The 17,116-nt window shown below is 32.1% G+C and overlaps 4 protein-coding genes across 4 annotated transcripts in view; all 4 read right to left on the reverse strand.

Annotated features, from left to right (window-relative positions):
• Positions 1-3,432, reverse strand: part of LOC119837353 (galactose mutarotase-like) — a 6,329-nt gene extending 2,897 nt beyond the window's left edge. Inside the window, exons 1-3 of the mRNA XM_038362910.1 lie at positions 3,302-3,432; positions 1,734-1,869; positions 790-1,005 (exon numbers count right to left, since the gene is read on the reverse strand). Coding sequence (XP_038218838.1) covers positions 790-1,005; positions 1,734-1,862 — 345 coding nt within the window. The 5' untranslated portion in view covers positions 1,863-1,869; positions 3,302-3,432. The remainder of the gene's footprint in view (positions 1-789; positions 1,006-1,733; positions 1,870-3,301) is intronic.
• A 386-nt stretch (positions 3,433-3,818) lies between these two features.
• LOC119837421 (galactose mutarotase-like) lies at positions 3,819-7,620 on the reverse strand. The gene is made up of 6 exons (XM_038362996.1): positions 7,485-7,620; positions 6,576-6,708; positions 6,015-6,230; positions 5,305-5,567; positions 4,527-4,686; positions 3,819-4,170 (listed from the first exon to the last, which is right to left on the reverse strand). Coding segments are annotated over exons 1-6 (1,065 nt in total). The 5' UTR covers positions 7,487-7,620; the 3' UTR covers positions 3,819-3,879.
• Positions 7,621-8,363: 743 nt separating this feature from the next.
• LOC119837283 (galactose mutarotase-like) lies at positions 8,364-10,790 on the reverse strand. The gene is made up of 5 exons (XM_038362799.1): positions 10,662-10,790; positions 10,133-10,348; positions 9,694-9,956; positions 9,132-9,291; positions 8,364-8,702 (listed from the first exon to the last, which is right to left on the reverse strand). The coding sequence occupies exons 1-5, from the start codon at positions 10,788-10,790 to the stop codon at positions 8,364-8,366; spliced, it is 1,107 nt and encodes a 368-aa protein (XP_038218727.1).
• A 1,788-nt stretch (positions 10,791-12,578) lies between these two features.
• LOC119837399 (galactose mutarotase-like) lies at positions 12,579-15,499 on the reverse strand. The gene is made up of 6 exons (XM_038362971.1): positions 15,356-15,499; positions 14,966-15,101; positions 14,245-14,460; positions 13,566-13,828; positions 13,179-13,338; positions 12,579-12,892 (listed from the first exon to the last, which is right to left on the reverse strand). The coding sequence occupies exons 2-6, from the start codon at positions 15,092-15,094 to the stop codon at positions 12,581-12,583; spliced, it is 1,080 nt and encodes a 359-aa protein (XP_038218899.1). The 5' UTR covers positions 15,095-15,101; positions 15,356-15,499; the 3' UTR covers positions 12,579-12,580.
• Between the last annotated feature and the right edge of the window lie 1,617 nt (positions 15,500-17,116).

Here is a 17,116-nt window from a genome sequence, read left to right on the forward strand (position 1 = left end):
AATGTAACTTTATTCGACTGGTATCTCCGAAACTATACACGTTAAGAAAAAAATATTTTACTGATATAATATATAGGTATTATGATCATATATAACTTTGTTCTTCGTATAGGTCGAAATATCGTTGGCAATTTTTTTCGACATTGAAAAGTTAATAAACGTATGTAAATATCGTTAGAACGATTTAAATCCAATAAAAATTAGACCTACGTTTTCCTATACGCCAACATTGACATATAATTTAGCTGTCGCGAGCAGTAAATTATATCATTGTAAAAGAAACATAATAAATTTTGGAAAATTCACACATACCCATTGTATCCCATCCCAAACTTACATAAAAGAAATGATATAAGTGTTAAAATTATTAAAATATAATAATTATGTTTCACAATTGCACGTATATGCCAGATAACAGAAAAATAAGTTCAACGCACAGTAATTTTCCAGCTTTGAAGAACACCATTGTGCTTGTGTCCTTCTCACCAACGCACAATTGACATAAAAATGTCCTGAAAAGTGTTTCGACCCGTTACAGCTAAAACCCGGGTACGATTTATAAAAATATACAGTTAAAATACTTTTACTAAAATCTAAAGTTGAAGAGGTTTGTCTATTCCCTTGTTTGAGAGCGCTAATTATAGGAATTATTGGGACGATTTCAAAATTCTTTTACCCTTGAATTTTTACGCGATCCAGGAGTGATAAAGACCACTATTTATTTTCTATGTTCTTATAAATTCTTCAACTATTTATAGTCAATCTAATGTTTAAAACTAAAAACGATACCTTATCAAAACCCACGATTCCGCCATGCAAGTGATCATTGCCAATATTCTTAACGACCACATATGTCTTGCCATCTATTTGGAACTCAGCACCACCAATTCTGTTGGCACACCGACCAACTGTTGCACCCAGGTAGGGGCTATTTCTATTCACATAGCCATCTAGATCATCAAAACCTAGGACCACGTCTCTGCTGAGTCCATATTTGTCGGGCACCTGGAAGTTTATATACAGTACTATATTTCGAAGTGCTACTCACTTCTAATAAAATATCTTCCTTGAGAAATATATAAAATAATTTTCTTGGGGTGTACCAAAGATTCATTTAAATTTCCTTAATTCTCAGCAGAAATCTAAGTAGGTACATGAATGTGCTCAAATTCTAATTAATATTGTAGCGTGTGTATATTCGTTACCTCTATATTATAGCAGAATTTCATATCTATTTGTACTTATTGCAATGAGGCAAATTTGCCCAAATTCACATCTAGCACAATAAAAGTACTTAATATTATAATATTTATAAAATATAACTATGTTCTGCCTCTATAAAAGGGCTAGCTGACAATTATTATTTATATATTAATAGCATAGCTTATTTGTACTAAATAATATTTCATTTATATTAACTAGACGCACGTCTCGGCGTCGCCCGGATATCTAGATTCCTGTTAAATCCAAGGGAGCATTTAATCGGGATAAAAAGTATTCTCTCACCAAATTTAGCTCATTCCCTGTTTGTATACTAATAAATTCATCAAAATCCGTTCAGTAGTTTTAGCGTAATTGACGGACAGACATCCAAACAAACAAAGTTTTACATTCATGATATTAGTGTGATTAATTTATTTGTGTTTTTATTCCTTCAAATATTTCACTGTGTGTCACCCGCGTAGTTCAGTGCTGTTATTTTTTCTCGAATGTTCCGGAAATTATTTACTTACCAGAATAGATTGTATGATGGCTCCATAGGAAATCACTGATACTGAGAACCCTTGATCTGTCCGCCAAGTAAACTTCTTTACTGTTTCATTTTTAAATGTACCGAAGTCTTCTTGATTTAGATACACCATTTTCAAGCTAAAATTCCAGGTAAATTATTTCAAATATCAACAATGAAATTTGAAACCTAACAGAGTGAATATAGGGTTCTAATTGCGATTTATTATCACGTTAATTAAGGTTATTGTTTCAACGATGTCAATAAAATAGTTAATAGGACGTGAGAATTCTATCCCACAATATTGACATGTAGATACGTTTTATTATTGTGGTTTTGCATGTTGATATCGAATATTACATGCACGATATCAGAAACTATATATGGGTACTCCTTCATATATTCTTTCCCTTTTCCTTTACTTCTGTTATAGCCATAACACATTTTTTTCCAAATTGCTTTAACGGTTTAGATGTGACATGGGGAATTCGTTTCTCTAGCCGACAGTCTTTATACCCCAATTCAAAAATACTTCATTAATATTATTATGTACCTATATCTATGATACATCCTCTGATTAAAAAAAAAACAAAAGATATTTTATAACATTGATAATATATTTAATGGTGCATTTACACATTCGTGCGACTAGGGCCAAATTGCTACAAAATTCGTAATCCGCTAAGAGTAAGTCGTAGTCATAACAGTACATTTAATACATGAATTGTACTGTTGGCTCGATGAGACAATCAGTGTTGCCAGTAAAAATATCACAGGACATAAGTTTCCCATGCAATTTCGTTGCAATTCGATTGGATAGATTGGATGCGTCCAACCGTTCTGACACCACCCAATTGTGCCTGAAGTAAGACTTGAGAACACTGTGCCCACGGTAGTTGGTACGTAATGTTACGTGGAGTTCGAGGCGAATGGAGAGTATGTACTATGTATATGCACTATAAGAAACTAATCATTTTGATAGTTATATTAATAAAGGCAGCCACTAGGTACCACTTGATATATCGAGTACATACAAACTGATTTTAAGATAAGGCAATAATACATAATACGTACGTATAGTTGTATACATACTTTAGTACGTATGTACGTGTTTTTTATTTTGAATATAAGTACATTAACGGTGAACTAATTCCCAAAGAAATTCATTTTATGAATTTATTTCTTTGATATAGATATATTGTAAACCTACTTGTTTCGGATAAATAATTCGACTTGCTTATACCCTAATGACTTATATATTATATTTCATTGATTTAGTATCTATTAGCTATGATGTTATTTTATGAGTGAAATTCGTTAGTGTTATAACTTTGTAATCGCACTTTATTACTTATATCACTAAGTAAGCACCTAACATAATTTAAAAATATTGCCCTCTATAAAATCATTGTATGATACAATTGTATTGTCATTGATTATAAAACGCCGGCATCATTTAACTCCGAATAACTAAATTACAACAACTAAAGATTCAACCGTTTCATGATTCAACAAAAGAAAAAATTATTATTTCTTTCGTGTATTTGTAAGATAAATGTTCAACAAACTTACCTTTACTTATAATATATATAACACCTACACCTACACTTGCTATTTGCCAACTGATAACAAAAAGGACGTGTTGTCTTTTAAACAATTGACAATATGAACTGAAGTTAGCTACACACTCCTGTCTACGCGGCATGTGCATACTTCACTCTGTGGCGATAAAACTTCACTTTCTTTTATTATATCGTGTAGAACTATTACTGCTAATCGTAGAATTATATGTTCTTCTTAAATATCACAGATAACATAATACAATTCTAGTATATTATGAAGTAAATAATTTTAAATTTGAAATATTTAGTTAGGTTTGGTAAACTGGTAAAGTGGTTTTACCGACCGGTAAACTCATTGTTTTAACATCTTATTTATTAATTTTACATTAATATAAAGAGACCGCTCTATTTTGTTTTGATTTTGTAGATAAAACCTAGCAACAAATATAAGCAAAATATGAAAATTTATTACATCGAACTTTAATTATAAAAGTTTAAATAAAATGCATCCATACTGCTTCCTTACATATTTTTATTCACCAAATCACATTAAAAACACAAAGATCGGAATTTCATATTACGTACCACTCATTCCTTCATAACACCAAAATTATACACAACTCTGTGATCATACACATCCCCTGGCTTCAATATCACTGAGGGGAAATGGGGATGATTGATAGCATCAGGGTATACTTGTGTCTCGAGGCAGAGAGCGGCGTTCCGTCGGTATTCGACTCCCTGCTTGCCAACAATGGCCTGGTCTCCTGGACCTGGTAAGAAGTAGCCAGTGTAGACCTGTACACCAGGCTGGTTGCTGAATACTTGCAGACTTCTACCTGACTCTGGGTGGACTACCTTTGAAACGAAGTTTAGGCCCTGGAATGATTGTGGTTTAAATATAATATTTTATTCATTGTGCTAACAAAAGTTATTAGGTATAATTTGTAGGTAAGTTATATTAAATATATTGACAAATTTTTAGTTAAATTATTGATTTGATTTGGTTTCCCCTGTTCCCTTAGGTATAAGGTAGATACTACATAAAAGTCTCTGATCGCAATATAAGTGTATGGTACTCTGGATTATTCTATCTTCTCCTCTTTGTTTCTATGTGTGCAATAACGTATTTAATGAATAATACAATCAAATATTTTAGAAATTGAAATGAAATCCCATTAATATTTAACTTATAAAGTATTAAATATGTTCGTAACAAGAATATAAAACCTTACCTCCATGCCACTATCAGATACACAGAAATTATGATCGAAAAGTTTTTCATATTTGTTGATAATATCTCCAAGTCGGATTGGAACTCGTAAATCAAAGGGAGTTCCTCCTACTTTGAGCAGACGCCCGGTTGGTATATTTGCCGCATTGCTTTCAGTAATTCTAAAAAACAATGACGCATAAAAGATAATAAAATCTAATTTCAGTCACCACACACACAAAATAAAACAACTCAATTTAATTCATTCTTAAAATAAGAAAACTAAGGACTGATTATTATGAGCTGAACATCATAGCTACCAGGAATTATAGTCTAGAAATCGATGTGGCCTGATGCAGCAGAGCAAAAAAGCCAGATGATGATCATGCCATACTAATACATTACTTAACTATAGAGATATACAAGAACATTACAGCTATAAATATTACAGTTTTTTTTTTTCATCTTTAATAGAATTAAATTCGTAGGTAGGCGATCTGTCAAGGTATATTTTTACACATTTATGTAGGTAGATCGGGGCTTAATTATTTTTATCTTTTTCACCGATAACACGTACAAAGAATTTCATTTACATTATACCAAAGAGAAAAACAGAAGTTGCGATAGTTTATTGACTATAAGGACAGTAAATGTTGACAAATCGGTGACATCTGGCGATTTCCTTAAATGTCTACAAGCCAATTTAAACCTATTAATATCTACTAGCATACTCGAACTTTTAAATATGCATCAGGGTATTTATATATTAAAACGTCTCCGGTAATCTCAGCTAAATTTACCTATCAGCGTTAACCGTAATCACGTGGTCAAATAAGCCCTGGGCGCCGGATTCGTGACCAGCCAGATTGAAGTAGGAATGGTTGGTCATATTCACAATAGTCTTCCTGTCTGAAGTGGCCTTGAAGTCGATAGATAAGCTGTCATCTTCCTTTACTTCGTATGTCACGTTCACTAACAATTCTCCAGGATATCCCTCCTCTCCATCTTTCGATAAATAGCTGAAGATAACCTTAGTCCCATCTACAACAGATTGCCAGTTCACCTGCAATAAAAATGGGGTGAAAGTTTTGTTTTTGCTGCATTATTTTTCGAGACAAAATAACACTTAAAAAAACTCGTTGCTTATTATAATAATCAAATCAAATTGCAATGGAAGTGGGGTAAAAGTTTTGTTTTTGCTGCATCATTTTTCTAGATAAAATTACACTTTTCAAAAAACTCATTGCTAATTATAATAATCAATTCGAATGGGACTAATTTTCAGTATTAATTTCACATTAATTTAATTATTTTTCTCATAAAAGCTTTACGAAGTAGAATGTTTCAGTATAGGTACAAAACCTTGAGGAAGTTCATTATCTTTTCCTAATATTTAATTACATTGACATTAAATTATTGTAGAGTCAGAACTGTCTCTCACTTCACAAAAGAACATTTACATATAAAAAAAAGTGCTTAATTATATATCTTAATGAATTTTGCTATCTACCTTATTGAATCCAATAATCCCGCCATGCAAATGATTCTCTCCATTATTCTTAGCCAATTGATAAGTCACTCCATCCAATTGGAAGGTACCTCCTCGAATTCTGTTAGCGCACCTGCCGATGGTGGAGCCGAAAAATCGAGCATTCTTGGTCACGTAGTCTTCAAACGTATCAAATCCTAATACTACGTCTTTTATTTCACCATTTTTATCTGGTACCTGAAATATGTAATATACGGCAATACTATATTTCTTAAAATAATTAAAACTTCCTGCCATTTCCATTTCCATAGACACTTTGTAATATAACAAAATGCACTTCTGTCAATTTTGTTTTTAACTAGCTGCGCCCCGCGGTTTCACCCGCGTAATTACGTATCCCGTAGGAATATCGGGATAAAAAGTGGCCTTTAAGTTATTCCAGTTGTCCAGCTGTCTACGTACCAAATTTCATTGCAATCGGTTTAGTAGTTTTGCGTGAAAGAGTAACAAACATACACACATCCTTACAAACTTTCGCATTTATAATATTAGTAGGATAGGATTTAGATGTACTTAAATTACCTTTATAGATTGTACAATAGCTCCATATGATATGACAGATACTGATAAACCGCTGATGGTTTGCCATATAAATTTCTTCACTGGCTCCTCATTGAAACTTCCGAAGTGCTGTTCAGTTAAGTACACCATGTTCCTGAAAATATCCCAGAAATACAGATTAAATAAGTAATGCTAAAAATGCTGCAAGATAAGTCAAGATTCCGTTAAATTAGTTAATTTTTAGTATGGAAGTCATAGGAGCTTCGGCACAAAAGGTACCACAACCTCTATTACAATCAGCATGAAATAATAGCATGTTATTATGTTCCGTTCGCTCGCTTCCCATCAGGTGAACCACCAGTACGCTATTACATAAAAAATAATAAATAAATTCAGGTTGCTTACCTGATGACTATTATAATCGCTAATACTACGACTTCTATACAAAATGTACCTTAATAAAGGCAAAAGTAAATGTTGCTATACTTATGACAATTCTGCCCTTGCCTTAGAGTTAGAGTAATATAATGTGCATACTCAAATTATCTCTATCTCAAATTATAACTATAATATATTATGGTCAAATTGATGATAATGGTGACCTTAAGAAATAGTTATAAAAGAATAATTACATGGTTCATTGTTGAATAATACATAAGAAATAGTTGTAAAGACAGTACATAATTTAAGTCATAGATGTTAAAAGGTCTAATAATTATTAATAACAAATAACGTTTTTCTTTTATTGTCTCAATACTACAATAATTTTACTTTTTCACAATGAATTATGTAAACTTGAGAATCTTAAATTACCTACTAATAAAATTTTACTTAAACGACTGCAGAAGAATACATTTGATATAGGAACTATAAAACCATAACTAGATATTAAAAAATAAGTGTTTTATCAATTATATACGGACTACTTACATAAATAGCGGCCGGTATACGCTATCACTATGTGTTAACTAATCGTTTATCTGTATTTTGTTTAACCATTATCATTATGTAATAAAATTATAAACATCCCATATTCCTATGACACAGCACGTACGCAATTTTTTATTTTGGTCTCGAGTTTTAATATGATAATAACAGCAGTCTGCAAGTATTTCATGCATAGATGTATAAGTTTAGCTTACATACCTATTACCTGTATGCTACATAGTCTATAGCCTTAATCACAGTGAAGTTGCAGCTTTCTAATGTTATTTGTTTTTTGAAATCGGCCCAGTAGTTTTTCTGTGTGAACATTACAAACATACTCGCATACAAATCTTTCCTCTCTATAATGTTATTAATAAATATAGACAAGACTTTTCTCTCGCGGCTTCGCTCGCATAGTCAAGTACAGACAGTCCCGGGAAATTTCCCGCATAGAACCCGTTATAGTGACATTTCGAGGATGAAAACTATCCGAAGTACTTTCTAAAGTCTCAAACAGTCTCCGTACGTATCTTAAGTGGCCCAGTAGTTCATTAGATTAACAATTTTTAACTAAAAAACAAAATCTTCAGCATTATACAGTGGCGTGGATAGATTCCATGGTTAGGCATAATATTTAACAAAAATTGTATCATATAGTACAGGTATGGTACACGATCGATTTATATTATCTGTGCTATGTGTCAGAAACATAAGAAAACTACAGATTCCTGAAATAAACAAACTAATCACAGGAGATTCTATTTAAAACAATATTTTTGTGGTGGATAAGATTGACAGGTGCCCATTTGATATTATTAAAGCGAATGTAAATAAAAACAAAATCACTAAACTCAAACATTTATTAGCATCAACCGTACAGAATCAACCCATAACCTTCACACTATTACCATTCCCGTTTCCATTTCCATTTCCATTTCTTACTACTCCAAACTTGTACTCCGTTCTTTGAGTATATACTTCGCCTGGCTTCAGGATTATGGAAGGGAAGCTTGGATGATGTATCGCATCTATATATTTCTGAGTTTCGAGACACAATCCACTGTGACGACGGTAGCCGACACCCTCTTTGCCGGGTATAGACGGTAGATCGCCAGATGGCATGAAATTGCCTGTATAGAAGTTGATACCAGGCTGATCACTGTACACCTCCATGAATCGGCCTGATGATGGGTGCACGACGCGGGATATGAAGTTCATGCCCTGTTGAATTACATTTTAGGTTGGAAGAATATCACTACATAGTATAAATTAAAGTCGCTTTCTCTGTACCTATGTCCCTATATTCCTATGTATGCTTAAATCTTTAAACTGCGTTACGGATTTTCATGGGGTTTGTTTTTAATAAATAGAGTGATTCAAGAGGAAGGTTTATATGTATAATAACGTCTATTAAACTACTTCGAATTTAACGAGTGCGTAGCCTCGGACAAAAGCTAGTCTTGGAATATAGAGATTAAAATATCGCATAAATATCATTGTTTTATTTCAAGTCGTGAAATTACCTTACCATTTCTCATTAGGTGAATATTCACTTATTACAACCTCCTGTACAGACTCTCCTTTAAAAAAGTTAAAACAATTAAGGACTTTTTATAGCACTTACTAAATTAAATCAAACAGGCATCTTACCTTATTGCCATTTGTTGATACACAGAAGTTATGGTGAAATAATAATTTCGACAATTCTATAAATTCACCCAATCGCTTGGGCGTGTACAAATCTAATGGCGTTCCCGCGATTTTGACTAATTTGCCTGTAGGTATCCAATCCGATCTAGCTTCTAGCATCCTGTAAAAGATAAATGGGTAGTTATTGTGGACTGAATATTGTTACATTGTAAGAAGTATAGGTCACTCAAATCTTTAATATTGCTAATAAAATACAAAATCGCTACCTAGCGATAAGGCCGCCCTTTGCGAATTTAATTTAAGTTTCTTTTGTTCGACTGCTTATTTTTGAATTTTTTACGCAATAAAGAATTTTCGTTCATTCATTCATTCAAAATGTGGTTTTAGATTGAGATACTAAATACTGATCACTTATTTGCTTTATTCAGGAATATCATGAAAAAGATATCATATTCATTAAAAGGTAGCTAAAGTATAATAATTTTGCTATAGGGGCCTGGATTTCGACTTACTTAATATAAAAGTATATTTAAGTTTATTTAGATGACTCCATAATACATACTTATCAGCATTAATATTAATAACATGGTTGTATAATTCTTCAGCGCCAGTCTCGTGACCGGCTAGGTTAAAATAAGAATGGTTAGTCAGATTAACAATGGTCTTCTTATCTGTTACTCCTTTATACTCGATGGACCACGTATCATCATCTTTCACCTCATATATAATGTTGATGAGAATATTTCCGGGATATCCCTCTTCACCATCTTTTGATACTCTGCTGAAGATCACTTTTGTACCATCCACTGTGGCATTCCAGTTTACCTGCCAACATGATTAAGCTTATGTTAAGATTTTAAAAATCAATTTAAAAAGCACTATCAAACTCCTGACAAAGCGTATATCGATATATTTTAATTATCTAGGTGCAAAATTAAGAGAAAATTATCTGAACATATTATTCTTATAGAAAAAATAAAGCAAAAGAACAAAAATGGAACCTTGTCGAACCCTAAATAACCGCCATGTAAATGATGCGGGCCACGATTTTTACTCAGATTGTATTGGACTCCATCGAGTTGGAAGGATCCCTCAGCGATCCTGTTAGCCACTCTGCCAATCACACAGCCGTAGTTTTCAGTATTACGATCTATATAGCTTTGAAGGTCATCAAATCCAAGAACAACATCGCTTAAATTCCCATCCTTATCTGGCGCCTGGAAAAGAATGATCTTAGATAAATATTCTTAATAAATATCGTTTTATAAATTTTCATCCAATGCTACATTATAAATACTTTTTATTTTTTTGTCATTATTATTGTTTTTATTTATTTGTCTAAATAATAATAATTACTAAATAACAAAACTAAATCAAGTAGAGGTATAATACAATATGACTGTATTATTGTAGATAATATTTTATATTATAAGTACGTTCTTAATAGTGAACCTGAACATGGGATTTTATTTCAAAAGTCCACAATCCACTCCTTTAAGAAGACTGAAATGGTTTAAAACTTATAATTACATGTATATTTTGTACAATAGCGCCAAAAGAGAGAGCGGTGAGCGAAAACCCACTCTCAGTCCTCCACGTGAATTTTTTCACTGTTTCTCCCTTCCAGGTTCCGAATTCCTGTTCTGTTAGGTACACCATATTTCTGAAAATCATATTTTTTGTTTTTTAGCATCTGACTTATGAATAAAGCAGAACTGGCTGCTTTAACCTGTGTAATGGCTGTAAATTTTTTGTTCATTTATTTTTAATTTTTGTTGTTTCAGTAATGATTAATTTGTTACAGTAAACTACAGAACCAAACAAAATAAATATGATTTTGATGAATCCTTTATATATTTATTACTAATATACTAAAACTCATGCTAAATATATTTAGATACCGACTTTGAGTTTTTTTAATTTTCTAGGCATTTATCTAGGAAATAAATATATAAAAATCGATAACATATAATAAATGACAAAGTACCTAAATATTATTTTAATATATTTTAACGGTTTGCTTCATACTTACAACACGACCTATCAGCACCCTCTTGACGAATCACTATGGGTCATGGGAGATATCACTGCACATATCATAAACTATATCTTGCTAATGTATAAACATTTTTTTATAATATGTTATTTAACGTACTTATTTGGTTATTTTCCAAAAATATTATTATATATAACAGAACGCGAAATAAGAAGTCTAGTTAACATAACGCTCGCAATGTAGGTTTTCTATTTATGTTGTGGGCCTTATGTTATTATCCACCAACTTCAAAAAATTCTATGTTTTAATTCTCTATGTGACTCATCCCCTTCACAGGGGCGAAATTAAAACGTTGGCTGCTAGGCCTATGAAAGATTGACCTACGCAGTCATGACCTACTTTCATATAAAAATTTCGTATAAATTTGTGTCGTAGTTTAGGCGCGAAGGCGTAACTGGTAGACAGATTCAAATTTACTGTAAATGTATGATTCTAGTTACATTAATTGTATATAATAATAATATGGATAATTGTAACTTTATTCAGCATTCTAGAATCCATTCATAATTTCTCAAATACTTATTAACAAGACACCAAGTTGTTAGTTGTAGACATGAGCTTAGAGCTAAAACAAAGGCAATCCCTTTGCGAGTGCGTTACCCGCTTTTAAAGGGAAAGGGATAAGGAAGGGATTGACGATTGGAAAGAAGGAATTGGCGGGCTAGGGTGAGGAAAAGAAACGGGTCGCAAAATATTAGATAACCAATCATTATTCTCTTTGTTCCTTATATTGAATGCTCTTCGCCCTTCCAATTAGTCAAATTATTATCACAAACTATCAAAAACAACAAAAAAGCTATAAAAATTAAGTATTTTCTTGTTACGATTTCCAAACAACATGCCTATCGCAGCCTTGACATTGGCCATCTTATCAAATATTAAATTGATTAATAACGTAACAGTTTAATATCAATGTGGTCCAATATTTTATTGGGAGCATGAGATAAGGGTGTTTATTACTAATAAATGTCGAAAAAAATTCTATAGCATATTTATTGTAATACCAGCTTCTGTCTGTGGCTTTGCTTGCATGTCCATGCTTGAATATAATTCTTCATGCTTGGTTCTCATCATTCAAACAATATTTTCAACAATAAATTGTTATTTTGGTTTGATTTTCAAATACTTATCTCTACTTTTATATGAGGAAGTTATTCTGTCTGTTTGTCTCTTCTTTTTCTAAACATACATTGATCAATCGCTACGAAAGGTCAAAGTAAAAAAAAATCGTCGAATATAACAAATTACTTATTAGAATTTTTTTTCCATAGCCTGCTTTAAATGATTACAAAAAGAATAAATTAAAATTATGTTTTTCACTTTATTTTGGCCATTTACAAGCCGAGATCTGGGAGTAATTAAAAAAAAATCATTTATTTAAAAATATTTTATTTTACGCTGGTGCAACAACGCCATTTTGTTTCACCACACCAAATCTATACTCCGTCTTCTGCTTATAAACATCGCCAGGTTTCAAAATAACGCTAGGAAAGGAAGGGTGATGAATAGCATCTATGAAGTTCTGTGTTTCAATGCACATTCCTGCATGACGACGGTAACTAGCCCCATCTTTTCCTACAATCCCAGCTTCTTCTTTTGTGGGGAAATAATTGGCATTGTAAAACAGAATACTGGGTTGATCGCTGTAGACATCCATATAACGGCCAGATGGTGGGTGGTAGACACGGGAGAGGAAGTTTAGACCCTGGAATAAATAAGTTTTTTCGAAAATTGTTAAATAATTAGCGTGATTTTGGATATGGTTATATTTTAGACACAATTCATGGTGTTCACCTATGACACGTTGTTTGGAAATAATAAAAGATTATGGAGAAGCTATTGGCTTAGAAAATATACATGCTGTTAAATGGAAAGATTTAGGTTTAAATCAAATTTGATCATATTCCTATATACACAGTGTAGATTGAATTTTACACAATGAGGGATATAACTTACTACATTTCGAGTTTTTATAAATATATACATCCCACCTTGTTGCCATTCCTCGTGACGCACAAATTGTGGTGAAATAGATTCTTTGAATTTTCTATAATATCCCCGAGGCGTTTTGGACTTCTCAAGTCAAATGGAGTTCCTCCGACGGGCAGGAGTCTACCAGTCGGCACCCAGTCAGACCTTACTTCTACCACTCTGAAAATAAAAGGTTCATAAAGATCTACATTCAGGAGTCACATTAATACCAAACGGTGAGAGAATTTTTGAGATCGGTCTAGTCCCTGAGATTAAAACAAACAATTAGTCAACACAGATTGGAAACCTTCAAACAAATAGTCAATTAGCATAGAATGGTTGTGATAGCGCTTCTATAAGAAGTCTTATGGAATAAATAGATGTTTGAGTTGCAGTTTGGAACTCACCTATCACAATTCATAGTAACAAGATGATTGTATAAGCCTTCCGCCCCGCTCTCGTGTCCCGCCAAATTGAAATAAGAGTGGTTAGTCATATTGATTATGGTCTTCTTCGTGGAGCTGGCGGTATACTCGATGTACCAAGTGTCGTCATCCTTCACCTCGTATGTGATGTTCACCATCAGATCTCCAGGGTAGCCTTCTTCGCCATCTTTGGAGAGCCTGCTGAAGACCACCTTGGTTCCATCTACACTGGAACTCCAGTTTACCTAGTCATTAAAATTGGTTTTGAATAATAGTGAAAGTGTAATGTATTTTATTTATGCATTAAATTATACGAATTATATGATAAATAATTACATTGCTATCACTCTTCCAGTAGGTTGCCTGGTAGGTGATCTCTACTCTATAAGTGATAAGGCCGCCTTCTGTTCTGTGTGATTTTTTTTAAGTATTTGAATTTTTTTATAAGATTTTGTTGTATTTTTGTTGGCAGTTTTTTTATTTTAACTACTTGCCAAAAAAAAAACATTTTTTTACAACCACTTCGACACAAACATGGAAGTCTTCCCGTCTAAGGCGGCGCGTCGGACCACGGTGGGTTTATGTAGGAATCCGACCGACTTCGACGACGACCTCGAGAACCGTAGATATCCTATGCAAGACTTCTTGAAAAAAAGGTCACCTTATCAAAAGCCAGATTTCCACCATGCACATGATGTCCATCCCTGTTCCTGGTGAGGCGATGTGTCACGCCATCAATCTGAATTGTTCCTTCTGCGACTCTATTGGTGCACCTCCCTATAACTCCACCGAAGTTCTTTATATTCCGCTCTACGTAACTCTGCAGGTCGTCGAAGCCAAGCACCACATCGTTGATATTTCCGTCCTTGTCTGGCACCTGGTATGGGTATTAGGTATATATTCTCACTAGAAATACGAACACCAAAACATTGCATAACCAAAATTAGAAAATATTGCATTGCATAACTGTTCCCTTAATATGTTTTTACTTACTTAAGAATTTTTTACTATAATATACTAATTTAATATAATATACTTATATATAAGATATCTTCAAGAAACACAAGAGTAGCATGTAAAATCAAAACATTTGTATTATCAAAAATGAATGCGTTAAATTTCTGGAGACCAATTACTTTTTCTAATATCTAAACTATACTTTTTAATAATAAAAAAATCTTCTCTTAATATAATTAGTACATACATGACATAGCGGTCTGCCCGTGGGTGTCTATACCCTATAGCATTCAGTAATCACATGTAAATCTAATGGTGAAAGAATTTTTAAATCGGTTCAGTAGTTCCTGAGCATAGATCGTTGAAGCAAAGAAACAAACTCTTCAGCTTTATATTTATAACTATAGATATAAATAGATTGCTACCTGAAGGCTCTGCACAATAGCGCCAAAGGAAATGGCGCTAAGCGAAAAGCCGCTGTCAGTTCTCCAAGTATATTTCATCACGTCCTCATCATTTATTGTTCCGAACACTTGCTCCGTTAAATACACCATATTGGTACTAAATCAAATTTTTGTCAGTTAGAATTTGGAAATATTTGATTTTTTTCCGAACAAAAACTAGGCTTTAACTTTTTAATTTCACAGATTGCAATATGTATGAGACAATATTTATGTTGCTAAAATCTTATTGCAGTCCAGTGAATATCTGTTAAAATATAATAATCAACAATACAGGTTATCTTCTCAATTTAAATTATTTTATGTATACAAGAATCTCTTAAGCTTTATCAATAAAATTTATATAGTACTTACATAACACGACCTCGTCAAGCGCAAATCAGGCACTTAATTCACAAAGAACTATTATGGTCAAAATATCACATTATAGCTCAAGTCATCTGATAACCATAGAGTATCGTTATATTTATAAACAGCACCTTTAAGTCCATAGTTTTATTACTAAAAACGTAATGACATTAACATTTGTTATAACATGACTTTTGTCATTGATCTAGCAATAAGCCCGTTTACTCAATTATTTTTAGCCAACTATAAAGGCGCTTTAGAATGGTTAATTTTCAGAATTGTAATTTTAACCACCTGCACCGTTTCGGAATGCAGTTTCTACGATGCCGACGATAAGTAATTCTTTAACATAATAATGAAAGAGATCTGTCCTATGTTTTCAATCTTCCATAAATTCACCAGTATCACACTAATATCATCAATGTGAAAGTTTATTTGTTTGGAGGTTTGTCCATCAATCACGCTGAAACTAATGAAACTTGGTACACAGACAGGGTATGACCTGACTTGGGTGAGAGTGACTTTTTCTCCCGATTTAATGTTCCCTTGGGATAAAACAAGAATCTCGATATCCGGACGGAACATAATAAAAGGCTAAAAAACACGCTTTAATTTAATGCTATCCTAATGAGGATTATGAAAAACTCATGAAATTATTGTATTATCTTTGATAAGTTCATAAAGGTCAAATTAAATCAGTTTAAGTGGGCGAAAATGAGTGAAAAATGTGAAGTGAAAAAATGAAAGTCTAAGGGATTCGGTTGCATATATACAAGCATACAAGTGAAGCTTATAAAAGCGTGTTAGTAAAACAATTACTTCTTTTTTTAATAAACATTTATTACAAAAAGTATAAAAATACGAAGGCACACTTTTTAAAAATTTCTCATATACGAACAATTCATCCAAACCATAAATAAAATATTTTTATGACAAAAACTTTTCAACGTAGTTAGGTATCATTTCAGAGAAAACCTTTAATCAGATGAAGTTAAAAATTCAATAAACTCAAACTTAACCTATCTCTTAAAAAATATTATTAACTGTAATAATCAATTTCAAATCAATAATTTATTAATTACGGTATGAATAGAAATATTTTATTATGACAAATTTTAGTACGAAATAGAAATTTAGCTTGTACAAATTAGTCTTTTAGTTTCTTATTTTAAAGCTTAGCAATATCGTACTTATATATTACTTTATTTACTTAAAATTATTTAAAAAATTTAAATAATAGGAATGTCATGTGATGTAGACAAAATATAAAAAAGATAATTTCTTTAAATATCGAATACTTTATAAAATAACACGTCACAAGGAAAGTACTACAGATTATGAAATGGGACCAAATTACAATAATTCCAGATTCTAAAATGGGACAGATAAACAGTTTAATTGAGAACCTCTTCATCTTTAGAAACGTTAGTTGAAAATATTATTTATTATATGTAAATAGTTATTATAAAAAATCATACACGTATATAGATTAAATATAACACGCAATATATGACAAGTTTATGAAACCCTTAATATACTTATCAATGCAATAAAAAAACATAATAGTTTACTAATTAATTACATTTTTAACAATACTTTTAATATTAATCATAATTCAATGCTAATATTTATAAAATCCTCTGCTAAAAAACATTATCTTGATATGATATACAAAACATCATAATATAATATTAATTATATTTCATCGCTTCATTCTTCAGATATTATTTACCATGTAGTCCCCTTTTTCAATGCTAGCAACTACGC

This window comes from Zerene cesonia, chromosome 27 (genome assembly GCF_012273895.1).
Source record: "Zerene cesonia ecotype Mississippi chromosome 27, Zerene_cesonia_1.1, whole genome shotgun sequence".
In the NCBI taxonomy this organism is placed as follows: Eukaryota; Metazoa; Arthropoda; class Insecta; order Lepidoptera; family Pieridae; genus Zerene; species Zerene cesonia.

Excerpts from the sequence above, each read along its gene's own strand:
- LOC119837399 (XM_038362971.1), bottom strand. The coding sequence starts at position 15,094 with ATGGTGTATTTAACGGAGCAAGTGTTCGGAACAATAAATGATGAGGAC. Across the intron at positions 13,829-14,244 it reads GAAATCTGGCTTTTGATAAG|GTAAACTGGAGTTCCAGTGT; the intron begins GTGACCTTTTTT and ends TTTAATGACTAG. Across the intron at positions 13,339-13,565 it reads GTTACTATGAATTGTGATAG|AGTGGTAGAAGTAAGGTCTG; the intron begins GTGAGTTCCAAA and ends TTTTATTTTCAG.
- LOC119837421 (XM_038362996.1), bottom strand. Across the intron at positions 5,568-6,014 it reads GGATTATTGGATTCAATAAG|GTGAACTGGCAATCTGTTGT; the intron begins GTAGATAGCAAA and ends TTTTTATTGCAG. Across the intron at positions 4,171-4,526 it reads TATCTGATAGTGGCATGGAG|GGCCTAAACTTCGTTTCAAA; the intron begins GTAAGGTTTTAT and ends CAATCATTCCAG.
- LOC119837283 (XM_038362799.1), bottom strand. The coding sequence starts at position 10,790 with ATGGTGTACCTAACAGAACAGGAATTCGGAACCTGGAAGGGAGAAACA. Across the intron at positions 9,957-10,132 it reads GTTATTTAGGGTTCGACAAG|GTAAACTGGAATGCCACAGT; the intron begins GTTCCATTTTTG and ends TCATGTTGGCAG. Across the intron at positions 9,292-9,693 it reads ATTAATATTAATGCTGATAA|GATGCTAGAAGCTAGATCGG; the intron begins GTATGTATTATG and ends TATCTTTTACAG.